Source organism: Cajanus cajan, chromosome 2, assembly GCF_000230855.2.
Source record: "Cajanus cajan strain Asha chromosome 2, NIPB_CcT2T_4, whole genome shotgun sequence".
Lineage (NCBI taxonomy): Eukaryota > Viridiplantae > Streptophyta > Magnoliopsida > Fabales > Fabaceae > Cajanus > Cajanus cajan.
The window spans coordinates 68,590,110-68,617,957 of NC_138518.1; the positions used below are offsets into that span (position 1 = coordinate 68,590,110).

The 27,848-nt window shown below is 30.9% G+C and overlaps 3 protein-coding genes and 1 long non-coding RNA gene across 5 annotated transcripts; 1 reads left to right on the top strand and 3 right to left on the bottom strand.

Moving 5' to 3' along the window:
* Positions 1–1,410: 1,410 nt before the first annotated feature.
* Positions 1,411–4,757, bottom strand: LOC109810742 (Remorin family protein). Its single transcript, XM_020374287.3, has 4 exons — positions 4,476–4,757; positions 3,132–4,010; positions 2,745–2,826; positions 1,411–1,750 (listed from the first exon to the last, which is right to left on the bottom strand). Exons 2-4 carry the CDS (start codon positions 3,914–3,916, stop codon positions 1,535–1,537), a joined length of 1,083 nt encoding a protein of 360 aa, XP_020229876.1. The 5' UTR covers positions 3,917–4,010; positions 4,476–4,757; the 3' UTR covers positions 1,411–1,534.
* Positions 4,758–14,062: 9,305 nt separating this feature from the next.
* On the bottom strand, positions 14,063–16,486 carry LOC109810704 (uncharacterized). Of its 2 annotated transcripts, XM_083068836.1 has the most exons (5): positions 16,197–16,480; positions 15,719–15,875; positions 15,238–15,288; positions 14,919–15,011; positions 14,063–14,391 (listed from the first exon to the last, which is right to left on the bottom strand). In XM_083068836.1, the coding sequence occupies exons 1-5, from the start codon at positions 16,310–16,312 to the stop codon at positions 14,311–14,313; spliced, it is 498 nt and encodes a 165-aa protein (XP_082924962.1). In that variant the 5' UTR covers positions 16,313–16,480; the 3' UTR covers positions 14,063–14,310. The 2 variants fall into 2 exon arrangements, with proteins under 2 accessions (XP_082924962.1, XP_020229830.1); XM_020374241.3 differs by lacking the exon at positions 15,238–15,288 and having other exon boundaries at positions 16,197–16,486.
* Positions 16,487–17,720: 1,234 nt separating this feature from the next.
* Positions 17,721–27,336, bottom strand: LOC109810738 (DEAD/DEAH box RNA helicase family protein). The gene is made up of 19 exons (XM_020374284.3): positions 26,274–27,336; positions 25,511–25,564; positions 25,226–25,338; positions 24,937–25,149; positions 24,759–24,837; positions 24,453–24,506; positions 24,282–24,356; positions 23,144–23,197; positions 22,297–22,341; positions 22,117–22,211; positions 21,916–22,045; positions 21,261–21,359; positions 21,010–21,065; positions 20,639–20,741; positions 19,753–19,881; positions 19,114–19,283; positions 18,880–18,904; positions 18,659–18,774; positions 17,721–18,298 (listed from the first exon to the last, which is right to left on the bottom strand). The coding sequence occupies exons 1-19, from the start codon at positions 27,303–27,305 to the stop codon at positions 18,211–18,213; spliced, it is 2,730 nt and encodes a 909-aa protein (XP_020229873.1). The 5' UTR covers positions 27,306–27,336; the 3' UTR covers positions 17,721–18,210.
* Positions 18,658–22,867, top strand: LOC109810739 (uncharacterized). Its single transcript, XR_002240788.3, has 3 exons — positions 18,658–18,796; positions 20,320–20,413; positions 22,526–22,867. It is a non-coding gene; the product is annotated as an uncharacterized LOC109810739 (long non-coding RNA).
* Positions 27,337–27,848: the final 512 nt, after the last annotated feature.

The window sequence follows — 27,848 nt, forward strand, 5'->3', positions numbered from 1 at the left end:
CACGATCATGCTTAATTAAGGATGGTTGTGTTCACTCCCAGTACAAACGTGTTTTCTCAAAACATGTCAATGTTATTAAAAACATAATTTCAAATGTGCAAACACATATTTTGTCAAGGAAGTTCATTCTCCTTATTCTCTACGAAATACACTATGATTTATCACTTAACACATTCAAATTCATTACTAAAACATTATATAATCCAAACTCATTCACGTAATTTCAATTAGATATGAGTACTCATTCAACACACAAAAATCCTAAAACACCAAAATGAGCATAAATACAAATTCATCAATTTATCAAATTAATCAAATCAATATGCATAAATATCACAAACAAAAACATGTTATCAACGCTCTTGCGGAGTGTTTATAACCCTGTAATCACATACAACAATACTCTAACGAATTTATGGACAACTCACTACCTACAATTCTACAATTCCTATATGTACCCATACAGATAATTCTCACCTTTTTTACCTTGGTGATGCAAACTCCTTAGCTAGGGATGTTACTCAATGATTCGCACTCCACTCCCTGATTCTCATACTCTGTTTCCTCCATGCGTTTCTCACAAGTCAAAAAACAAGCCAAACTCACATACTAACTTCTGACCCTCACTCTAAGCTTTGATAGGATAAATGTATGGATTGGACTTGTGAAGTGCAAAAACACACGTTTTCACTTAATTCGAGACCATATACACACTTAGTCCACTTTTATTTTATTATTCTAAAATCAACCTTAATTTATTTTAAAAGTCCAGTTATTTAAATTAATTTAATCCAATAAAATAAACTATACATTATAATTATATTATTTTAAATTAATGAAAATAGGACTTTACATAACTGAACTAATAGTTTATCCGAATTGTGAAAAACAATTGAGGCAAACTAAACTTTTATTAATTCGACGAAAATTTTCATCAAATTTGAACCAAATTTTAAATTAAACCAAACTATTTCTTTAATAATGAATATCAGAAAAGTTAAAGACGGAAATTTTTACTTTTTTATTCTAGTTTAGTTATTTTTTATATATATATAATTCAGTTCAATTATTTAACAAAAATAATATAATTTTTACAATATCCAAACTATTTAATAGTTCGGCGCCTTATCATCATGCGCTTGTAGTTACTGATAAAAAAATGCACTTGTAATTTTACATGTAGGGATTTTAATTTTTACCTAATACTAAGCTTAGAGCAATGGGTATTTAAACAATTGCACTAGTTATTTCATTCTTTCATCATTTTGCAGTGATGGGCTCTCTTAGCATAAAACCAGTGAGCGATATTTCAAAAGAAATTTGAAGGCCAAAAACAAAACGCACATTTAATTTCCCAGCTAGATTTCTATGAAAACCACTAAAGATTTTCTTACGGCACACACCAAAAGATCAAGAAAAGCATCATGTAACTTGCAATGAATATTATTTTAGAAGTAGCTGGCACAACTATGTTGGGCTAGACCGAAAAGGTTTTACATTTCACACAAGGTATTACACATACTTTGCAAAACTGCTACCAGCAAATGGAGGGCAACTTAAAGTTGAAAGAGAAAGAAGAGGGCACATGCCCTGTCCTTCTTATGTACTCTACCCTTTCGGTAGTCCTTAAAGCCTTGTCATTCAGCTTGATTTGTGCATTAGCCCTTTTCTCTTCAGCTATCCTCTTAGTCGCAGCCAGTTTATTTGTAAACCTTTCTTGTGCCAATGCTTTCATTCTTTCAGCTTTCACCTAGCAATTCAAGTAAACCCATCACTTAGAAGCCCTAATCAATATCATCAATATGTTAAATACAGGGTCAAAACTAATTTAACTAGATAAGGAATTAATTTTGGTCCGTATTAAAATAATATTTAATCCATAAAAGTTACCTTCTTTAATCATATAATTTGGAATATTACCTTGTTCATAAAAAAAAATATAGTAAATGATTGATTTTGTAGAACAAAACTAAACTGAAATCTCTAATCACGTGGGGACATCAAATATCTATTAATTATAACACGTTTAATAATTTTGTTTTGGCCAAACATGATACCAATATTAATTTTCTGTCAGATGATCATGATAATGATATTCCCACACACAACAAAATCTGCAGCTGTACAAATGTAAATTGTACGATTGTACACAGTGAAAAGCAACTTTACTCAAAAACTTGAGCCCACTAGTGAAAGCAATGCTGCTACCTAGAGTAGGTTCAATCACATGATATATCACACTACGCATCAGTGGTGTACTGTTTTTGAACTTACCAATTACAGAGGGTACTTAACCCTTGTGCTATTTCATTGGATTAATGACATCTCAATATAAATAATTTTTTTTTCTATTCCCTGCATTGGGAAAGAATCCACAAAGAAAATATAAAAGAAAGATCATAGATCCCTCTCTGCCATGCCATGTTTCTTTTCAGGAATAATTCTCTTTGTCAGTCTATTTTCACAGGCCTTTCAACTCTACATGAGATGAGCTTTCTCCTTGCTAACAGGACAAGAAAAGATGAGCCATCATCTTAAGCCTTGGAAACTGGAAAGGTTAAAATCATTGACAGCCAATCGAGGGAATACGATTGTACTTACAATGGCAAGCTACAACAAACACCATTTACTAGCTGTGGGAAGATCTACTTTTGGGAGTGTCAATTTCGGAATATCTTAATAATAATAACATGCTACATTGTAATTAAGAACAACACTGAACAACCCTGTAAAGACGATGATACCTCCATTTTCTTCATTTCCATTTCAGCTTTTCTTATCTGATGATTCTCCCAGGCTTGAATCTTCACCTCTTCACGCTTGAACCTAAATAAAGTTTTAAAAGAAGCAAACTTTGTTAACACTCAACAATTCACATTGACTCCTTAGGTCCATGAACCATCCAATAATTAAAAATCACCTGTCCAGGAACACTTTTGTAAACATGAGTACAATTTACGCCAAGTGTTTAATAATAATAATATACTATATAGTATTACTAGAAAAATTACGATTCTGACAAAACAATCTATTTGTAACTTTTAAAAATCATGTCACCAAAATTTAACACCCCATGATTAGTGAAGGAAAAACACTTTTCTATTACTAAATTTGGTCACTAATTAAGGTACCTGGCCATATATTTGGCACGTTCTGCCTCATCCCAAGCCATTGCTCTGCTTTCTAGAGGACTCAACTTTGTAGCTTGATCTTCAACCCCCTTGCAAGGGCTTGTTGATCCTTCTCCACACTGCCTAGTAGAGCCATGGCCACTCTCAACAACTTGCAACCCATTTTGACCCCTCATTGGAGTTGATGTCCCAGAATGAATGGGGCTTCTGGTAGCAGGAGTTGTGGCTCTAATTGGGGTACCAGTTCTTGAAGGTTCTTGGCTAGCAATTGGTGTCATCTCAGTCCCCATGTCTCTAAAACATATTGGTTGGACTTGGATAGTGTTCTCTGAAGCCTTATTGTTAGTTCTCCAAATTGACTCATCACATTCTACCCTTTTGGTTTCAGCTTCATATTGAGCAGCAATGGCACTAACATTAGCACTAGTAGTACTAGTCATGAAATCATGGCAAGCATCAATTTCTTCCTCTTCCTTCTCGCTACTTGAGTAATCATTCTCCTTCTGTGGCACAGGAGCTATGAGTCTCAAATCATCTGCATTTGAGTTTCTTGGCTTGCTTTTGGAGTGGCTTTTCTCTCCACCTTTTGACAACCCCACAAGCCACTTTTGTGCATCGTCCCACTTAGAAGGGGTTGGTTTCCCCATGGTTGTTCTGTGGTGGTGAGAGACACGAGTAGCATCCTTTCCTTTGTGAAACTCTGAGTACACGGCACTGCTATTTGGAGTGTCTTGTGTTGTTGCTACATGGTTGTTATAGCATCCTTTATCCTCCACGTATCTCATTCTCAAAGATGTCTCTCACTAGCTCAAACTTTGGGAGGAGAGAAAGAACAATGATGAATTGGATTATGAATGTGTCCTGAAACCTGTCCAAACTCTACAAAGTGAAAATTTCATGAATCAGGATCTATAATTTTCGCTCCAGATCCTTTACATAGAAAATCAGTATGATCTATGTTTTGTCTTGAAATCCTTGTTAATACCGTTTCATATATCTGACACAAAAATTATACTATGCTGGCTTAATCTAGAGCCTTGCATGTACATTTAGTTTGTCTTTACAAACATGAAACACAGAACTGCCAAAATAGCTATGTAACTCTTGTTGCTTCAACAAGGAGATCCCGTTGAACTCGCACAAATATATACTTTTAACTAAGCTGAACAAAGAACTAAACAAAGCTTAATGTACAATGTCTGGAAGCAAAACAAACTCATTCATTAACCTTTGAATATAAGATTGTTAAAGTGTTTGGAGAAGTAGTAAGAACTATTAAAACAGAGTAAAGGAAGCTCAAAATGGAATTCACAGAGTAAAGCTTAGTATTTAAGAGAGCAATACCTCATTTCAGATCATGAAATTCTGAGAGTTGCAGAGGCAGAGATGAATTTCAGATCCATTGAACATTATAATACTACCAAAATACTATGCATGGTTCAGAAAAGGGGTATCGTTACGGCAACAATTAATAAAAAAGGTTAGAGGGAAGAAACATTGATGCATAGAATAGCCATTTTTCTTGGGAATTGGTGGACTTTTATTACTGAACAACGCAGGTGCCATGTGGGGTGGAATCCACATTTCATCTTCAATGTAAGGTGGCAGAGGAATCATGGAAGTAGTATTTTGGCTTAGAATGACTAAGCAATATACCATTATCGAATTTTTCTAACTATCATATTAATGTTAAAATTAAAAATGATTTTTTCATTAAAATTACAATATTTTATTTTATAAGCATACTTTATGTTAAATAAAAGGTGAATTAACACTATTGTTTTGGATTTAAGTGGAATGACACGAGCACTAGGTAGGAAAATAATATAGTGGAGTTCCCAAGAGAAAGCTGGTTAAAAACTTTGGCTGTCCTTTTAACGGCTATTAGATTAGACTGAGAAAAAATAGTAAGAAAATGTGACACATGGACGGTGGGATGTTTGCAAGAACATAGACGGTCTGCGATACTCCTTAAGGAAGAAAGGTTTCTGACCTTTTCACGTGCCCTACGAGAGACGGACAGTTCCATAAATTTCATTGCTTTCTCGGGTCCAGCTTCGCAACAAGTTAATTCAATTCACAATTGAAAATATCAAGATAATTTGTTTGTTAAAATAAATAAAAAAATAACTTACTTATCATAACTTATTTTCATAAATTCTTTATATCTGAGTAATATGTAAATAAATTATTCTTAACCTGCATTAATTTTTTAACTAGAAAGTGGCAACTAAAATGACCTAAACACAAGAATAGGTAGATGTCAAAATAAATATAAAAAGTTGGTGAGTGAGTGTGAGTGTTTAATTCACATGGTGCAATGTGAAGATTTGGAATTGAATGGGACCATATCTGGCATCTGCCAAGTACCAACTGACAGAACAAGGAAATTTCCTCTGCCAGAAGTTTATTTACCCATGCTTGCTCCATTCCCCAACAACAACTTAGTGGTGGATTTCTTTTATATCTGCTATTCTCTCTCTATATATATATATATATTTTTTTTTTATGTATGTGTTTGCTTAAATGTACGTTTATTTTTATTGTGTAATTTATGGTCTTATACTTTTCAATTAAAATTTAAATTGTTTGTTGTTAGATATAATTAAAATTTCACATAGTTAAAAAAAAGAAAAAAATGAGTTTATAAATAAGTGTGAAATCTTTTAAAAGATTATAAAAAAATATATATATATTAAAGTCTAGTATAACTTCCTTCTATAGTGGAAGGATCAAGTGAAATTTGTTTGACTAAGGATCAGAAACATCATAAGATCACATATATTGAAGTGCAGATGATTAAAGTAAGGACTCTTGTTTAAGTTTTATTTTTAGATAATTAATCTTGTTATGATCACACACACCACATATATATATATATATATATATATATATATATATATATATATATATATATATATATATATATATATATATATATATATACGTACGTGCAAGCGCGTGGATAATATATTGTTATAATTAACTCAAGAAAATATTTTTCTCCTTTAAAAAAAAAATATAGTTTAAACCTCATGAAATGAAGGTCATTTTTTAAAGTCATAAACCAACATTCAACTGAAAGTTACAACAACAATTATGTTTGATTAGAAAAATAATAGAAAGAAAATGAAGAGAAAATGAACTTGACTTTTCAGAGACAAAGTTATTTCTTTTTTTTTTCTTTTACTATTCCTTTAATTCAAATTTCAATTTTTTGTTCGCTTTTCCCATTTTCTTTCATTCATTCTAAACATAAAAATATGTAAAAAAAAATGTCAAATAAGATATCCAAAAAAACTTTAAAGAATTATGAAAATAGACATTAATTTAATGAAATTAATGATCATACATTTTTAGTATAAAAATTTTTACGCCGTTAATAAATCAAAAATCATCTTTGATATGATTTTTAAGATATTATAAAAATCAATAAATTTATCATATATAATTTTTAATTAAATAACAATGTAAAATTATTTTAGATTAATAATACATATTTTTTTCTCTAATTTAAGTTTCAAAAGAAAAAAAAGTTCAATCCGACAAAATACAATGGCGTCATGCAACAAAAACAAATGTAGAAAAAAAAATTATGACATGATGCTGTAACAAGTTTATCTAAACAAGAAAACTTTAATTTTTTTAAATTCATCTTTTCAGACTTTTCTTCATAATCATTTTTTTGGGATGATTGTCTTTGGCAGAACAAAACTTATACATATACCAATTTGAGAGTCCTCAATAACAAAATATGATGGTGTGATAGGCATATAGAAGGGCTAAAATGTTGGTAGAAAAAAAATATTAGGAAACAGATAAGCATCTAAAATGATTGGATACATTAGATGAGATATTTGTATTCCTTTGAGCATGACAAAATTGGAAGTATGAGATGTTATTAAGAGTTCTTCACTTCACATTTATTTGTCTAACGTGGATAGTCTCTTTATGATTGATGAAGAGATCCAAGTTATGAATCAAGTACGGTTGTTGTGAATTTTATGAAATCGAATTATAGCAAAAGAAAATAATTGAATGGCAAGGGTACTCTGATGCTGTAGTCTGTTTGAGATGAATTAGCAAATTTTGACTTTGAAGATGAGAGTTCCTTGTCTGCTGGAAGTTGCAGTGATTACAACAGGTAGTGACTATGACAACTTTATTACTCATTTAATGGTCCGTGAATAAGAGGTGAGTGCCTGCAATAAGAAACTTAGACTCGGATCATATGCACAGAGAATTTCTTTTTGCAATTTTATATTAATGGAATTTTGAAATTAAAAATTTAAAAGTAATATAAAATAAATTGATTCACCAACAAGTTGTTATTTCTAGTGCATTAGACTTGATTTTTTTAAATAAAATCTTAAATTTAAATTTTATGAAAAAAATTTGTTGAAAAGAGAAATTATATTAAAAGTGATCAATTAAATTTTAACAGATAAATCATATATAAAGTTCATAAATATTTTGTTAGAGTGACATTTTAAAACAATAAATTGATTTTTCTAAAATAGGACAAAAATAGTTTATGAAGAAGACAATGATTGATCTTTCTAATATAGTTTATGCAAAATGTTAGACCTTTATCATTAAATTTTCGCATAAACTAAAACACGAGTTGCCTATAGGCTTGCCCTTCTATTTCTTTCTGAAAATGATGAAGATGAAAATGAAAAGGTGCAAGTTTAAACATAATTGCAACTACAAGTAAATGTTACTTTTCATTGAAACTAAAATATAAAATGTTAACAAAAAAAAAAATATTGTTAAAGTAACATTTAAAGTATGTTTAATTCACGTCAATTTTAGTTAAATATAAATACATGTAAAAGCAATAATTAATTTTAGTTAAAGATAAATACATGAAAGCAACAATTAATTACTTTTGTATCAATTTTAATGTGATTAAAGTAAATATGAATATGAAATTAAACATAAACTTAAATCTTATCTCATTCATTTATATTTTATATTAATATATTCATTAATTCTTGATTAATAAATTATGGAACTTCTTATTGATAATTCAAATCAAAGAATCACTTTTTAGTATATTTACAATGTTATAGAAAGTAGAAACACTCACAATATCAACTCTTAATTTTCGAATAAGAATACTTATTGTTTTTCTTTAAAATAATATATATATATAAGGGTTAATTTACTTAGATTTACTCTATTTAATAATTTAATCTATATCAAATTTCAACGATCTAATCATTGAATTTAAAATTTTTAATTCATAGATTAAATTTGTAAATTTTTAAAAAATTTAAAAATTATTTAATTTTTCATTTCATTAATTTAAATTAATGGATACTTATAAAATTATTTTATATATTAATTATTATATATATATATATATATGGATTTTCCTTTTACACACATATATATATATATATATATATATATATATAAATTTTAACAATATATATAAGGTGTCAAATAATTAGATCAAGCTAACAATATATTGATTATTGAATAGCTCCACCATTGACTTCAAATTTTTACTATTATTGTCCACAATGGTTGCACCGCTTACAAAGGATAAGAAAACAATATATTGCACTGTCTTTAATTTGCTTCAAAGTTAAGAATGATAAATACTACTTATTAATTAAGTTTTATTATTTTAATACTTTGTGAAGTCTATAAAAGGAAACATATGCATATGCATTGCAACAGAGTAAATCATTTTGATTGAAATCCTATTAAATCAATTGTGTGAATTTCAAAATCTCCTCCTCACTTTCTCTCGTTTTCGATGTGTGTGTAGATAATTTTATTCTACTGTTACTAATTGGCATTAAAGATTGAGAGCTTAGTAGTAGTGTGAGTAAAATAAAAACATATTTAAATGTGTCATGAATAAGAGGGTTCTTACTTTGTAAAAAAAAAATAGAGTTGTTATATTTTTAAGATAGAGTCAATTATAATATTATTTGGCCAGGCCTCAAGTTAGATAAAAAATTAAATTTTAACTATTGAGAAACTTTGATTGTTACACATTTGAGAGCTCACAATATTTGAAGCTTTAAAGAACTCAGACTAGTAGAAGGAGCTGATGATGTTGCTAAGAGGAGAGATAGTTGGCACTGTCATATATTCACCAAAGAGTAGATTATTCTATTTTTGCAAAATTGTTAGTGCTAAAGCTGTCAAAGAAGCGTGAAATATTTTAAAGTTGTCACATAAAGGAGTAGAGAAGACTCAAAAATTCAAATTGTAATCTTTGCAAAGGGAATGTGAAAGATATGAAATGTCCAATTATGAATTCGTGGAACAATAATTTTCATGTGTTATAGATCTCGTCAATAAGATGAGAGTGTATGGAGAAGGTATTCTTGATAGTAAAGTGGTGGATAAAATCCTTCAGATGATGCTGATGAAGTTTGATCATGTGGTGACTACAATAATTAAGTCTCAAGACATAGACACCATAACTGTAGTAAAGTTGCAAGGAAGGATTGAAAGTTACATGAGCAAAATCTTGGAGAAGATAAAAAATAAATGAATAAGCGTTAAAATGTCAAGTGAATCTCAACCATGTAGCTAAAACTAGTCAAAACACAAAAAGTAAAGGTTGTGATAATTACAACAATGGAGGAAGAGGAAGTTGCAAAAAAAGAGATCGAGGAAACTTTAGAGATAGAGGACGTGCAAATTTCAATCAAGGATGAGATAATAATTTTATATCATTCAATTAAGGAAGAAGAGGAAATACTTTTGGTGTTGTCAACCATGGAAAGGGACGTGATTATAATTACCAACAAAGAGCAAATTTTAATTGTTTCTATTGTGGAAAATTTGGACATAGAGCTACAAATTGTAAATTTAAACAACAAGTGCATGTGGCAAAAAGTTAACACAATATTGGTGAGAATTTTTATAACCCATAGTGTTTATTTTTAGCAACCAATACATTTTTCAAGGATGAAAATATCTGCTATTTGGATACTGGATGTAGTAATCTTATTTGTGGAAAAAATGAGTTATTTTCATCTCTAGATGACACAATAGTAGAATCTATCATGAAATTTAGAAAAAACACAAACATTCCTATTTTGGTGAAAGGCCAAACTACTATTAGATTGAACGATGATTCACAAAATTTTATCTTTGATGTTTTTTATGCTCTTGGTCTTCATCACAATTTGTTGAGTATGGGACAACTGTTAAAAAAAGGTTACAACATGCAGATTCATCATGGATACTGCACATTGATAGATATAAATGGAAGATTTATAGCTAAGGTAAAAATAACCCCCAACTGCCTATTCCCTTTGAAAATTTGTGATGAAAAGTTTTCTTGCTTGAGTTTTATTATTTCCTGTGATAATTGGTTGTGACATATGTGCTTTGGACACTTTTACTTTTCTGGATTGAATTATTTGTCAAGAAAAGAATATGTTTCTAGCTTACATGTTATGAATATTCCTAATGGTGTGTGTGAGATGTGTGAGATTAGAAAGAAACTCAAACAATCATTCATACTTAGAGTATCTTGAAGGGCAAAGAAGCTATTGGAGATAGTTCATTCATATCTATGCATTGTTGAGATCTGAATTCATGATGGTAGCAAGTATTTTATTACTATCATTGATGACTTTAGTAGAAAGACGTTGGTACATTTCTTAAAGAAGAAATCAAAAGCATGTGATGCCTTAAATATCTTAAATATCTTGCTTATACAAATTTCTTTAAGCAACATGGAATTCAACACCAACAAACTACTAGATACACTCTTAAAAAAATGGAGTTGTTAAAAGGAAGAATAGAACAATCATGGATATGGTGAGATGCATGTTAAAGGGCAAACATATGCCTAGAGCATTTTGGGTAGAAGCAATTATTATTGTTATTTATATCTTGAATAAGTGTCCAACAAAGAGTGTTTATGACAAAACACTGAAAGAAGCTTGGAGTAGAAGGAGACCATTAATCAGACATCTTAGAGTTTTTGGATGCATAACATATGCACATGTCCCAAATTAGCTTAGAATGACAAAGGAGAAAAATGTGTTTTCATTGGCTACAACTCAAATTCAAAGGCCTATAAACTTTACAATCTAAAGACAAAGAAGGTGATTATTAATAGAGATGTGACGTTTGATGAGAAAGGCATGTGAGATTGGTCTCCTAAATCTTAAAAGGAGAAAATGGTGATCTCTAACAACTATGAAGAATCAGAGGGACAACCAAATCCAGTTGCTGATGAACTAGAATTTTCTAATAGATCAAGGAGGCATTATCAACCACTAGCTAGATTGGAAGATTAAGTGACCTTTGAAGAAACCTCAAGTGATGAGAGATGGAGAAAAGTAATGGATGATGAAATTCATGACATTGAGAAGAATGAGACGTGAGATTTAGCATATTTGTCAACAGATAAAAGACCTATTGGAGTAAAGTGGGTGTACAAGATCAAGTTCAATTCCAATTGAGAAGTTGATCACTTTAAAATAAAGTTGGTGGCTAAAGGGTACAAGAAAAAACTAGGTATTGATTACTTTGAAGTATTTGCACATGTTGTAAGTAGGGACGGAGCCAGGATTTCAATACTGGGGGGCCGAGAATTGGAATGATCAAATGAGGCGCTACATTTTAAAAAAAAAAAAAAAAAATTCCAAAGTGATACCACATAGCAGACCGTACCAGAAGTCCAAAAGTTGAATAAAAAAATAAATTTGGGTTATTCATTTAATTATACATATGAGTTTATATTAAAAATAGGGGGTGCCATATAGTAATATATATGTATATAAAAAAAAATTAAAATTGTTGGGGGGGCCGTGGCACCCGTAGGTCCCCCCTTGGCTCCGTCCTTGGTTGTAAGGTTGGGTACAATACATATGATTGTTTCTTTTTCGGCTTAAAATAATTGAAAGATATATCAAATGGATGTAAATATACATTTTTGAACGGTATTTTGGAAGAAGTATATGTTGAGTAGCCTACAAAATATGTAATAAAAGAAGAATAATATAAAAATCTATAGATTGAAGAAAACATTGTATGGATTGAAGCATACACCAAAAGTATGGTAGAAGAAAATTGATTCTTACATTGTGCATGATTTTAAGATATGTCTTTTTGAGCACACTCTATATGTTAAATTTATTAATCCTAGAAATATTTTTATTGTGTGCCTATATGTTAATGATCTAATCTTTACTAGCAACAACCTAAAGATGATTGCAAAATTGAAGGAGGTTATGATCAGTTGCTTTGAGATGACATATTTAGGTCTAATATCTTATTTCCTTGGCATTGAGGTCGTTCAACAAGATGATGAAATTTTTATCTCCTAAAAGAAATATTCAAGTGATATTTTGAAGAAATTCAAGATGAAGAATTCAAACCCAATTTTCATGCTAATTGAAGAAAGTTATAGTTGACAAGAGAAAGTGAAAGCAAAAAGAAGGATGCAACTTAATACAAAAATTTGATTGGAAGTTTGAGATATTTGACTGCAATTAGACTATATATAGTTTTTAGAGTTGGGTTGCATAGTAGATTCATGGAAGAGTCACATGTTTGTCATTTGCAAGGTGCAAAGAGAATTCTTCATTATATTAAAGGTACTTTGATTGATGGGATTTTTTACATTAATAATAATGATGTAAAACTTATTAGATACACAGATAGTAATTGGGCAAAAAACGTAGAAACAAAAAAAAGCATGTCAAGATACACATTTATCTAAATACTGATGTAATATCATAGTCTTTAAAGAAGCAACTAATTGTTGTACTATTTACCGCTTACTATCTACTACTATAGTGGAATATGTTGTATCAACCAATTTTGTTACATAAGCAATGTGGCTAAGAAGATCTTTAGAAGTGATGCACTAAAAACATAATACTATTGAAATATTTTGTGACAAGTCTGCAATTATATTAAATAAATATTCAATATTTCATAGTCATTCCAACACACATTGATATTCGATTTTACAAAATACGAGAATTGATAACAATAAAAAAAAATAAAAATTAATTATTATCTAACTAAAGAACAAATTACATATATTTTAATGAAACTATTGAAAATCAAATTATTTTACAAATTAAAGAAAATACTTAAAATGATGCCAACTTGATTTAAGTGAGACAACACCGAATTGAAATTTTTACCAAAGAAAAAAATGTATTGCGCCGTCTTTGATTTGCTTCAAAGTTAAGAATAATAGATACTACTTAACAATTAAATTTTATTATTTTAATACTTTGTACTGCCTATAAAAGACAGCACATGCATATGTACCACCACAAAGTGAATGAATATTTTGAGTGAAATCCTATTGAACCAATTGTGTGAATTTCAAAATCTCTTCCTCCTTTCTTTCTCTCTCTCTCGTTTTCGATGTGTGCATGTGGATATTTTTATCCCATTAATAATACAAGGTATCAATTGTCATTATAATTTCTTTTAATAGAGACCCAAAGAAAAATTTTATGGTCACAAAAAAATCATGGCCATTATGTTACTTTAAAGAAAAAATACAAATAATATATTTTGAGTCAGTTTCGATTTACTCTATAGCTTGAAAATTTTTTTTTTTGAAATTTTTAACATATACATAATGATCTCTTTATGATGAAAAAAATTATTTTTAAGATATCTATTTTCATATGAAGTGAAAAGAGAACACTCCAAAATTAATAGGGATTTGAATAGTCTGCGTGCACAATATGCTAAGTTTTAACTTTGTGATTGTATAAAAAATACAAGTCAAAAGAGTAAATTCAATTATACAAAAACAAAAAAGTCAATATTTAATGTCACAATAATCACTTAAAAAGCCACATTACTTTTAAGATATCTCATTTTCACATTAAAAAAAAAAAGACTCACTAAATACATTACATCCGCGTATAAAGGCATGTCAAGTAAGAAGTGTTTGATATATGAATATCGTGAGGCAGTGAAAATAATATGCTTTGATCCTTTTTAGATACCTAATAAGATGCCCGCAAACAGTATTGAATTTTAATGCACGGTGTCTATGAGATACAAATTTAAATGTAATTTTGAAAGTTTTTCTATCGAAAAATATTCTTTATTTTAGATTAAAAAAAAAAATTAAAAACCCTTTTTAACTTTTATCTATAGAAACTATATAATTAATGTCTGTTGCTGACATCAGAAGTTTAATTGATTACTACTGTCAAGAATGGCCATAATTCTTTGTCAAGGGTCTTACAAGGCCAATTGCTGTTAAGAGTCCAAGTATTCCACCGACAATGACCTGCAGAGTTAAGCCATAAGAAAACCATCAGTGGTAAAATAATTGGCCATTGCAATGAAGATCATTCTCAAGTCTTGATATTAGATATTATAAGGGTCTCCCATTTGCTCCTTTCACCAAGATGTTACAAGACATTTGATGTCAGAAGTTCCCATAATGAGTAACATAAGAAGCTTGATGTAATACTTAACATTTCATGACTCAAGTATTACATCAAATTTTTTAAGCTGCTCAACATGCGGCACTTAACATTTCAGGACTTATATCTGCCCAAACAAGAACATATCTTTTGTTTTGGCACATTATTGTTGCAATTGAAAGGTTCATAATTCACTTGGCATTACAAAATAAGATAGTATGAGTTTGATAGAATACTGTATGAAAACTGAAATAAAAGTACATAACCCTGCGAAGACCTCAGCCCTTAACATTCCAAAGCAGTGTCATTTTATGGTTCACTGAATTTCATTGGTTAAACTAAAGTGCATCACATAATTATAGGAACACAATCAAATGAAAAATACAACCTGAGGGGGTGTGTGCCCCAGAAGTTCGCGAAGTGGTCTGCTTTCAGCCAGAGGATGCTCAGCAGGAAGTTCATACACAATTTGGTTTAAAACCTGAAAAAATCCATTCATTCAAATTCAATAAAATCCACTGAAACCAACTAAAACAAAGGAGCAAAGCTGTGATGCACAACAATCATAGGCAAACAGAAAAGGCTTCCATGGCATTCGATCTCTCAGATATATGGTGAGAGAAATAAATCAGAAAAATATTGCATAGAAGAAAAGGAAATGACAAACAATGTCATAGCAGGAAAATGTAGACGGGCAAGCATCAAACCTCTGCTTGGCGTCCTGCTTGTAACCTTACACCAGTAGCATCATACATCACCTGCCACCAATATCCTTTTGAATAAATTACACCGACACTCGTGAAATTGCATAAACACTGTACTTTTTCTATCTCTATAATAACTTTTTAATTATTTTAAATATATTATATTAACATCCTTTAGATATTATTACACTACATATTCTGAGGCTTTGTAAAATTACACTGACACCACATTTACTCTATCTTTTCAGAAGTTAACACAACCAACATTACTTGAGTTTCTCATTGTCTAACCTAGGTGCCTGTTTAATTGTTTTTGGGACATCAAATGCTTTTTAAACAGTAACAGCAGGTCCACATGGAGCAAGAATAGATTGAACATTACTGTTGATTCATCACAGATTATAATATTAGCAAATAAAATATCAAGCCTTTTAAGAAGTCATCACTATTGATTTATTTGAAGAACTAAAGAGAGAAGCCATACTATACAAGCGAAAACCAAGGCAATAGCAAAAATAGGGCCTCCAAAGCCTTCCTGCAAGCCAATGGCACCTGCAAGGGCTGTCACTGTTGCTGAATGAGAAGATGGCATACCACCGGACCCAACTAATTGCTTTAGATCCCATCTTCCTTCCCTAAACCTGCATATCTAAGAAACATCAAGACTTTTAAACCATCTTAACATCTCCACTTATTTTTAAAGATATTTTATAAATATCCATACTTTAAATGAAAAATTAACCCTTTCTCTTTGAACCATTACTTCCAAACATACCCTTACACCTTAATTAAAACTTTTATGATACATATGTATATTGTTTTTGTTTTTTTTAGTTTAGTTTATTAAAAAAACTTCACATGTCTATGAATATGAGAGATGTGCTGAGAACTTGAGGTCTTGAACTACACAAGATTTAAGTGTTGAGGAAAAATAAAGGAAGAAATTAAAAGGGAATACCAACCAGGTGGTGAAGAACTTGATGGATTGGGCAAGAGCAAACGCAACAAAAGCAGAAATGAGAGGGTAATTGGAAAAGATTGATGAGGTTGAAGAATGCATGACTGCAGCCTCAACCATAGAAAGTTGAGAATATTGGAATCTGTATAGCCAAGGGATCTAAGAAGGCTTAGTCTTGGAAGGAACAAAAGAGAGTCATTTGAGAAGAAAGATGAAATAAATGATAATCTCACGTTAGTTGGGTTGCTTCTTTTTTCTTCCAAATGCTAACTAACGGTCATACTTTAGCTTTCACACCTGAATATACTTCTCTTGTTTAGAATGTTCAAGTAGAATATGCTTATATGCCCCACTTCATTTTCTTTTAACTTCAAAATTATTTTAAATTTAGAAAATAAGAATTTTAAACTTGAAGTTAAAGTTGTTTAGTAATTTGATAATTTTATTTTGCAAAAAAAAAAATCATCTTAGAAAGTACTCAATATTGAATTATTTTACTTCAAAACACAATATTAAATTCAAAGTTTTAAAATAATTAAAAATCTAATATCTTTAAATTTATAATAATATATATATATAATATTTCATTTTGGGGTCTAAATTATACTTTTATATTTGTATTCTAATTTTTTTTATATCAATATATATCTAAGGATAAAATAGTAAAAGAATGCATATACAATATTATAACTATTTTTTTGAAAATAGTAACTATTCACTTATTTTATTTTATTTTCTTCACAAATTCGTACCTTTTTCATTGCTAGTATATGAAAATAGGAATTCTCTAATAATATTATTTTTAATAAAATTTAATACAAATAATCACGGTAACATAATTTTTATTTAATAGTTAAATAGATAAAAAAAATTACATCTTTTTTGTAAATTTGACTGATGTATTTAAAATAGTTACCCAAAAAAATAAAACAAAATATCCAAATGGAAAACATGGTGGTACACAAGAAGCAATACACTATGGTAGAGCTGGTCAAACACATTGTTAAGTCTAAAATAAATCTTAATTTTTTTTTTAAAGTTTAATAATAATATCTTTTGATAAAAAGAAAAAAAAAATTTAAAAATTAAAATTAAAAAATGATTATATTTGTATATATTTTATAATAGACTTTTTAAAATGATTTTTTAAGAATACAAAATGTAATTTTTAAATAATGAACTTTGAAAAAACTATATAAATATTAATATATAAAAAATTTGAAAGAAGTCTAAAACAAAAACTTTATTTGTCTCATATTTGGACCGGCCTTAACTAAGGGACTATCAAATAACATTTGATAATGTCAAATGTCCGGCTCATATTTATTATTAATTTCCACTGCTTTTATATTATTCCTTTTTTTTTTTAATGCATGTGCATATTTATGAACAATTATTGTGTACTAAGTGGAAAAGAGACACTGTTAGCTTTCTGCATTACAAGTTAAAACTCATCTTTCCCTTATGGTATTACAAGTTAAAACTTACTTAAGAATGAAAATAACATGTAAATTCCATTCATATATACTTAAATAGAATAGAATAAACAATTTGAATATCACATGTACGTTAATAAAAATACAGTGAAAAGGACATGTTTTGCTATTGGCATTGAGTGCTACTGAAGAACGGAGAAGTAGAAACTAAAAATTGAGCTCATAAGCTTTTTCCTTCAGACCAGAGGCATCTCTAGGACTAGGATAAGGTGATAACAACAAAATATGATATAGAAAAGGGATTGGAAAATGCAAATGAATAGACAGATGAGGCAGAGTTTCAATTTCCTTTCGCTTCTGTCTCAGCTTCTGATGACAGACATGTGCTGGCCTGGTGCCACAATTACGACAACAATAACGTGTCACGAACTCCCTAATTCAAGTCCAACCTCTAGATAGGTCCCAAAAATTGATCTTTTTTACTTGGCCTTGGATCAATTCAGCTCTAGGAAGGATTCTGTTTAAGATTAGGGAACCGCAATCCAAATTTGTCAGATGATAAAATCGATCAATTCTAAATGATTAGAGCGTATCTTTTCCAACAAAATTCTGAAGTTCCGCCTTCGCTGCTTCCATCACTACCTTAAAGTCTATTTTCGTATACCTTCCCCTGTAATCCATAATCAGAAGTTCAGTTTTAAAACACTTTGCTCTACTGAATGATACAAAACCTGCACACTAATAAACAAAGTCAAACAAACAATAAGGCTTTGTTTGGATAACAAAAAAGGGGGAGATGAAAGTAACCGTTACTGCTAAGTGCTCACTAGATTTTCCTCCTCTATTATTGCTTTTCCAAATAAAAGGTAAAAGTTTGGAACAGCAAATCATCACTAATGTTTGTCTATTCATATTGACCCATGAGTATCGAATTCTAACTAAACTAAACGCGCAACAGTTCAAAGTCACCCAATTTATTTGCTATTATGTAGTAAGGTTATCAAATTTTAAAAAATTAATTTCAATGTACCAGAAATGAGTTTTACTCCATGCTGTTGACGGATAGGCTGGGCTTGCAATTCCATGCATTATTCTCGCAACTGCTCTTGGTGTAAATCGAGCCTGTGAATTGCTTTGCAGAAACACCTGGTGATACCCAAAGGAAAAGGTCATTTTTCAAAACTTTTCCATTTATGATATGTATCAATTGAATTTATTTAAGATTATCAGAGTGCTCAGCTGACAAGTTACCTTTATATCTGCCCGCAGGAAAGGGCTGCACATGTAAATACCACTAATTTTAGTACATGATCATTGTAGCATATAGTTTAAGAATTTACTTATCATCAACATAGTAGGTCGCTATTTGCCAGAGAATTTTATTTTTGACGTTTAAATAATCGATGGAATTTAAGCTCGTTAAGCTTAAAGCCATTTTAGAAGTCAGGTTAAATTTTGTTCTTCAGTACAGAAATTAGAAAGCACCTGCTTTGACCAATTTTCTTGCAGATATCAGCATTATCAACTCCAGAAAAGTAATCCAATATTTTCCGTTGCAAGCATGGTGTGTGATCGGCACCACTGCAACCTTGCATCTTATCACATAGATTTAATGCAAAATATGCAGCATTAAACATTGCATCCATTTTTCCTACCTATTAAAAAAATAGAACTATGAGACAATAAATATATCATTAATAACTTTTACATGAAATTAGACTATACAAACACAGAATGCCAAAATGAATTATCCGATCAGTATTAAGTCAAGGTTCAGAACTTCTGACTATTGAGAGGAATATGGGACAATATCATAATAACATTACAATTCAATTTTTGAATCCCAAAAAGGAAAACAATTGAGCAAAGGATACACCATCCTAGATGAACATATTTCAGAAAAGAGTTAATCACCTATACACTGCCAGTGTAAAATTTTTTTACACTGGCAACCAATTATATCCTTTAATTGTGTCATATCACTGTTAAAAGTAAATGTGTTTACAGTGACATGACACAATTAAAGGATATAATTGGTTACCAGTGTAAAAAAACTTTATACTGGCAGTGTATAAGTGATTAACTCAGAATAAATATGAAACAAGTTTCTTAGATTTTACTTACCTTACAATTTTCAACATCCGATAACCATCGGGTTATGTCTGCTGATAGAGATAACAAGTCTGCTGGGACTTCAATGATCCTATAACAGTAGGCCAAGTCCTTCATTTCATAAGTTATTTCTCCCATCAACTGAGAATATTTCACAAATAAAAATAATGAGGTCAGATTGTATTTATATTGCTTCCAATATCACACACAAGGAGGCTAGAGACAAATTGGTTACGTGTCTCAAATCAGAATTCAATTAGAAACATTTTACTTTCAAAAAAATTATAGGCAAAAATAAACTCTTGAGAAGAAAAAAAATGCATTATAGGCTACATCTTCATGCATGCACATACACAAAGACTATTTCCAGATCCTAACAAAATATACAGCTTCAGTGTATTGATTAATACATGTATCATGCGAAAGATTTTCAAAACAAGAAAAACCAGCAGGGTTTGTAAGATGATGATTACTATAATCAAGACATGAATCATGCTGTAACTCCGTAATTATTTATGGCTAAAATATTATAAATCTACAATATAATAACTTCGTTTTTCTTTCAATCATATTTGTCAGGAGTACTGTTGGCTAATTGGAGGTTTAAGGCAGGGGCAAGTATCGGAAACATCTGTGATTTGTCCTTCGGACTACTATCCAGAATCTAAACTTGGTAACTAACATTAACATTACTGTATTTATTCCCAGTTTCGTTTGAAAAATTTAAGAATGGCAGTGATATGAAGATATTTCCCATATCTACCTTCAATCATAGCATTTGACATTTATGCTTAAGGTGTAGTTAAGCAGAAGAAAGAAGACCTCTTATGCACTTTTTAAACATATTTGTTAAGCCCACATGCGAACTCAAGAAAAATTTAAATCCAATAATTCTAACCTTCAGGTCGTACAACTGATTCGTTAATTCAACTGCTGTAACCCCCATGTCATTTGCCACAGTTGGAATGTCAAAAATATATTGCCCCTGCCTTTTTTCAGATCTGAAAAATCACACAACAATGATTCAAATAGACAAAACTACGGGTGCAAGTAGAATTAAACTGCTTTTATAGTGATCATAGTCAGGTACCAAGTGTCCTCGGCAAATATACCTTCCCTTTATAGAAATTGAAATTTTGGAGTCAGACTCCATGTTGAAGTTTACGTTAACATAACTCGGAAAACAGTATTATCCCAGGGAAACAGGAGAAGAAGTTTGGAAAAGTGAAAGGCCAAGAAATGTAACACGCTTACTGTTATTACCAATACCTTTTCAGAATTACAGCCATAGCAGAAACCTTCTGGGCAAGTAACAGCGGAGGTGTCTGCAATAGTGCCAAAATTTAAAAGTATAAGCAACTAAGTAATTATTCAAACCATATTTAGTTTTCTAGATTTTCAGTTAAAAACTAACATAAGATTGAATTATCCTATCTGAATAGATTTACAGAGATAGCACTCATAAGATTGAATTATCTAGTGTGACAAATTCTACATGCAAAGGTGTGTCTGGCACGCACCTTGTGAAAAGCCAAAGTGCAAGTTACATTTATCTGTGGAAGTAACTGCAAGTACTGCACATCACCCAACTCCAAGCGTGTCAAAAGTGTAAGCATCACCTGGTAAAGGAAAATATAAGAGAAATGTTTAAAACTGTAGACAGACTAAAATAGGCAATGTATAATCATCTAGACTCTAGAGATTCCTTACAGGAATAGGTTTCATTACTAGAATGTAAATCTCACTTCTCACATAAATGGATAGATGACTGATACCTATAACTAGATGATTGTCCAAAAAAGAAAAAATCCTAATCACTGCACAGAAACCCACCCTAGTTTTATTTGATTATAAACTTGATCTCTTTGGTTTCACTTTCAAGTACTTAGCAAAGAGACAAAACAAAACCACATTTTTGTACAAATACAGAGATCACTTACAATCATAATATTACTAAAAAAGGCGTTTTGGCATAGCATGCATACCCCAGTGACCCTACAGATATCACCCTAACGATATTTCCCTAATCACATACAAAAACTTTGTAGCTACCAAAGTTTGAAAATTCCCCCCTACTAGATGTTATGAAACCTGTCTGAATTTTTAATTGAGAATCATTTGCCCGAGTTATCAAACTTAATAAATTTACATGAATAGTAGTATAGAGTAGAGGACCTCTTCTTTCATATCAAACCTGCGTGAAGCAGATTCTTTGATTAATGAACAGATTTTCCCACAGGAGTTTTTGTCAGTAGGAAACACTTCACGCAGAAATTTGTTCACTGCATATTCATCTACTCCTTCACTGAGGATAAAAAATTGCATTAAAGAACAATTCGACAGTGAGAAAAATAAAAAGTAAAAATCATTGTGTACCTGTACATTAAACTACGAAGTTTGAAATAAGTCTCATCATCATAAAATAGGTGACAGTAGGACAACCTCCCATCCCTTCCAGCACGTCCTATCTCCTAAATACCAATTCCCTATATTAAGCAAAGTATATGATAGAATATCTTGCTATGCTACTACTAAAGTTTAGAAGAAATCCTGTACCTGCACATACTCTTCCAGACTTTCAGGCAAACTGTAATGAATTACCTAAACACAGATAAGACAATGGAGTACCAGTATGAATTAGTTGACATGCAAGATCATTTATATTGCAATGCAAATATGTAGTGTGTAAAATACATGAGAAAAGTATACGAGTGATGCTTGAAAACATAATTTTGTAAATTGAAACTATAAACAAATGTAACTACCAGCATATTTGCATGAACAGAGACCAGGGAAAGAGCTCAGATATCCAAGACCATTTGTCCCCATTTTTGGGATTTTAACCTAAATAATAATCTTTGGAGGAAAAATCGATTGGTTCTGATGCAGCCAGACTTCAAAGGCTTGAAGCATAAGACACAACGGAAAAGCAAGTTACCATGCAACAACAGCACATTGAGATTTAGTGAACCATTATGCGTGTGTTTAGGTTTCATGTTGTAATCACGTTGAAACACTAACGTAATTTTAGGTAATTTTTCTTATGTTTGGTTTTACGTTGAGAAATATTTCAAGTCCAAAATTGATTGAGTTCAAGTATCTTTAGATAGCTTTTGCCGTTGGATAAAAAATTTCACCCACAAGTTTTGCTACTAATATGATTTTATAGTAAATGCATTTAAATATAAATCACATCACTTCAAAATCAATTTCATTCAAAATCAATTTGGTTATCGCTCATCCAAACACACTAATAGTGAACTTCTATTGTCATAAACCAGTTCATGCGGCTTACTGACAGGGAGTTAGGAACCATGGTGCCGTCATTGTACTTTTAATGGATAAAAAAAAAACAGTTCATGAAAATTAATGCAGAAAACCATAACATGTTGATAAATCTTACAGCTCCAACATCCCTTTTATCTAGTCCCATGCCAAATGCCACAGTTGCGACGACCTTCATAAAAAATACAAGGTATCAATTGACAAAAAAATAAAATGAGAACACAAAGAACAGCAAGCATATTACCCGTGCGAACTTATGTCCATGCATGGCTTTCAATTTGAACAAAGCAAGTGTGAACTTATTTCACAATCCATTTGACTAGTTTATACTTTTAAATAATATATTACAAATAATTGTTTTTGTTTTAAACATTGATAGTTATAATATTTATGAATAGATAGTTTAATTAAATTTTAATATTCATATTTTAACATTTTTTTAGTTGTCTAACTAAAACAAATCATAAACTAATTCAAACTCTACTAAATATCTAAAATTTTTAAAAAATATCCCAGCATAATTTCTATTCAATGTAGTATCTTGTATATATTTATAAAAACTGACATATAAAATAAAAAATGTTATTAATCTAACATTGACAAGTTACATTAAATAAATGCCATTCAAAAGTTTTCTTACAATTTGTAAGAATAGAATCAAAGATAATAAAACTTATGAATATTATATTGTAATAAAAATATATCAATTATATATAGAATGTTATGCTACTTATTTAAAGTTTAAACATGTATCATGTATGCATATACGTTTTATATATTTAACTTCAGAGCTTCTTCAAAAAAATATTGCTAAAAATATTGGGAAAAAATATCTAATTTATATATTTAATCAAAATGAAAAAATATTAGTATTTTTCTTGTAATCAATATTTAGTTTAATCTAAGACAAATATCTTATCTAATTCTTAAATTGTCCTATTTTATCATTTAAATTTGGATTTACTATTATCATATGAATAAATAAATTTAATTAGCAATGACTGTTGAAGTGAAATGTAATAAATAAATTTTAGAATTCACAATTTTGAAGTGCACATATTTTGAAAGAGAAGAAAAAGATAGGAGGTGACCAAGAGAAAATATTAATATTAAATATGATGACAATTGACAAGAGACACCAAATGGAAAAAATGTTAAACATTTCCCTTATTATATAATAGATAATATATAATATAAAAAAATGCACATGTCATAAATTCACAATATTAGTGATTGAAGCATAAAATTTGTCTCACCACTCTGATCTTGTTGGAATTAAACAAATCCTGTACATAGCTACGTTCCTTCGCAGTGATACCACTATGGTAACTCTACACGATAAGTCACAACAATCATCAGATTTAACCCTCAATGTCAAGGATTATACAGAAAGACATGCAATGTTAAAAGAAAATTTCGGAGCTAACCTTTGCCAAGATATTGTTATCATTCAAATATCTGCTAATTTGATCAGTTTCATACTGAAAAAAAAGCATCGTTAATTCTCACCAATATAGAAAACGTTCCAATATATTCAATTATCCACTATAGAATAAAATATTTTAAATCTAAGCCATAAGTATATCGCTAAAAAAAAATTCTGCCAACAATATTATACATATAAAATGCTCTGAGATGGAAGCGATAATTTATTGCAATACAATGACAGTTGAGTTAAGAAACCATAGAACATCCTGCACTTGAAAGTTGACAAAAAAAGACCATATACACACCTGAAATTTGCAGTATATGATGATGCTTTGAACTTCCACAAAAGGAGGAGACTTTATCAAAATCAGCAGGTCTTTCGTTCTATTATGTTCAAAGTATTGATATATAAGTTTAACTAAGTTCATATAACAAAAGCATACAAGCTGATGGCGAAGCAGTAAATAGAAGCATCTAACTTGCCTATTTCTGACCAAAGACACTGATAAATGAAAATTGTCCCTTAACTGCGCCTTCTGAATGAGATTTGTGCAAGGAATATCTAGAGCAGACATGATGGCATCTAAAGTTGTGGTTGTAGCAGTTGCTGTCATTGCAAGAACAGAACGAACATTAAGTGTCTTCTGAAGTAGCGATGCTCTAAGCCTCATAAACGAAGGTCGGAAATTGTGAGACCTGTAACAATGTTCAAAATCTCAATATCAACTGGGAAACAGATTAATATCACCAAAAGAAATAGGAATTCCCTCACCATTCAGATATACAATGTGCTTCATCAATAACAACAAGTGAGATGGCTGGCAAAGAAGAAATAGTAGACAAAAACTCTTCATTCAGAAACCGCTCCGGTGAAACAAAAAGCACCTGTATAAATTAAAATTCCAAACATTAGCTTTATGTCCATAAATAAACCTCGATATGCAAACATGTCATACAAGAATGGGTTGTAAACAATCAACACCAATGTATGCAAACAATCTGCAAGAGTAATCTAAACCAAAGTTGCATTCAAACATCCAGTTGTTGAAAGCCCTACCTTTATCTCCCCTTGTCGAAGTTGCTTGAATGTTTCAGAGGCTTCTTCAGGTGTCTAATATAATTAAACAAAAACAGGTGAAATCATGACATCAAATAGTAAGCATCATAGGAGGTGAAAGAAAAAAAATTAAGCTTTCTCAAAAGTTAATTTTTAACTTGGATACGTTTGGATAAACTTCTTTATAATCACTTAAAATAATAGGAGAGAAAAAAATAAGAAACAAAAAATGAGATAAACTTCTTTATAATTTGCTTATAATAGTAGAGAAAAAATAAGAAACAAAAAATGAAATAAATTTTTTCATACATTAAATTTAGCTTACGTAGTCATCTACATAAACTGATTCATAGAAACTCCTTTATATTAACTCCTACAAAACTTTTATTTTTAACTTGTACATAAGTTAATTTTAGCTTATTAAAAAATTTATTTCTTCCTATTTTCTTTTCCTATAAATACTTCTAGATAAGTTTATCCAAATACAGCCTTACTCATAAATTAAAAACAACTTTTGAAAAAGTTAAATAGAAACTTTTGAAAAGTTAAATAGAAGAGTCTCTATAAAAGTTGAAGACCATGATGTCATGAGTGTGTTTTTTGTTTCAACTTATGGTAAAAGCTTAATTCATTCTACCAAAGCATTTATTATTCATTCTACCAATGTATAAATCGAGAAGTTTATCTAAACAAAATTTATTATCCAAATTATACATTATATAATAACATATAACAAGGGAGAGGGTACAAGAGTATACAACACCTGAGTGCTGGATAGAAGACCACCCCTAATCACATGAGGCAATTGCCTTAGCTGATCAATCATCAAAGCCACCAATGGACTAACAACCAATGTAACCCCAGGCAAAATCACAGCAGGCAACTGATAACACAGCGACTTCCCTGCACCAGTCGGCAAAACAACCACACTCGACTTTCCATCCAGAACCATCTTAATCGCCTCAACCTGCCCTTCTCTGAAACAATCAAAACCATAAACCAATTTCAACAACTTCACCAAGTTCTCCTCCGAAGCCTCTTCACGGGCAGCGGCCGCCACCGCTTCCACCGCATCGCAATCAATCTCCCTCCTCTTGCAACCCCCTCTCTGCTTCAAATCCCCAACCCCCTCCTCTTGTTCCTCTTTCACACGCTCCGATTTGAATTTCCCTCTCTTGTAGTACTTTTTCCCGCCAAATTTCCCTCTCTTGTTCACGAACTTCCTCCTCCTGCCGCTCAAGTTCAGCTTCACGAAGTTCCCTTCCCCTCCGCCGCCGCTACCGCCGCATGTGCGAAACTTCGGACACGGCATTGGCGCGCTGGCGCCGATGAGGTTGGGATGCTGCATCTTTCCCCGCTTCCTGGTTTCAGCAATCTCAACCGCAGCGCGTGAATCGGACGCGGGGGGAGTGGGGAGAGGAGAGGTTGCGGAAGATTCTAGAACGAGGGGCCTTCGAATCTTCGTGAAGGAAGCGGAGTGAGAGGCGAAGTAACCGGCGGGGATGGTTTCGATGGAGGGGGAAATTGCGGGAACGCAATCGGAACGACGCCGAATTTGGAAGGGGAGATCGGTGAGGATGGAGAGTGGGGGTTGTTGGGCCGGTTCGGGTTTTGATGAGGATTTGGAGGGTTCGGAAGGGACTGCTTTTGATTTTGAGGGTTTGATTCTGACTCTGGATTTGTTTGAAACGACGAGAGGTGGTTGTCGTGGCGGTGGTGGTGGTGGAGATGGAGTTGAATGTCTTGGTGGAGTTGCGGAGACGTGAGATCCGTCGGAATCTGAATCGGACTCCATTTGAATTTTGTTGGGCCCGAGAGAAGACGGAGAAGAAGAAGAACCAAGGAATGAAGAAAAAGAAGCGAATAAAATATAGCTTGAACGAGCTTTCCCGCCAAATTTTTATTTATTTTTTTATATATATATAGAGGAGGTTTACCTAAATTTATTTTATTCGATAACTTATATTTTACATCAAATTTTAATGATTTAATCGTTAAATTTAAAGTTCTTAATACATAGATCAAATTTACAAATTTTTAAAAATTTGAAAGTTATTTGATACTTCGTTTCATTAATTCAAATTAAAGTATAAAATGATTTTATAATTATTTATCAATTTGAATTAATGAAATGAAGTATCAAATAATTTTTAAATTTTTTAAAAAATACAAACTTGATCTATGCATTAAAAACTTTAAATTCAACCGTTAAATCGTTAAAATTTGATGTAAAACATGAGTTATTGAACAGAATAAGTATAGATAGATTTTACCTTTTATTATTGACACTTACTCTTGAATTTTCTCTTTTGGATAAGTTAAGTTAAATATACATTTC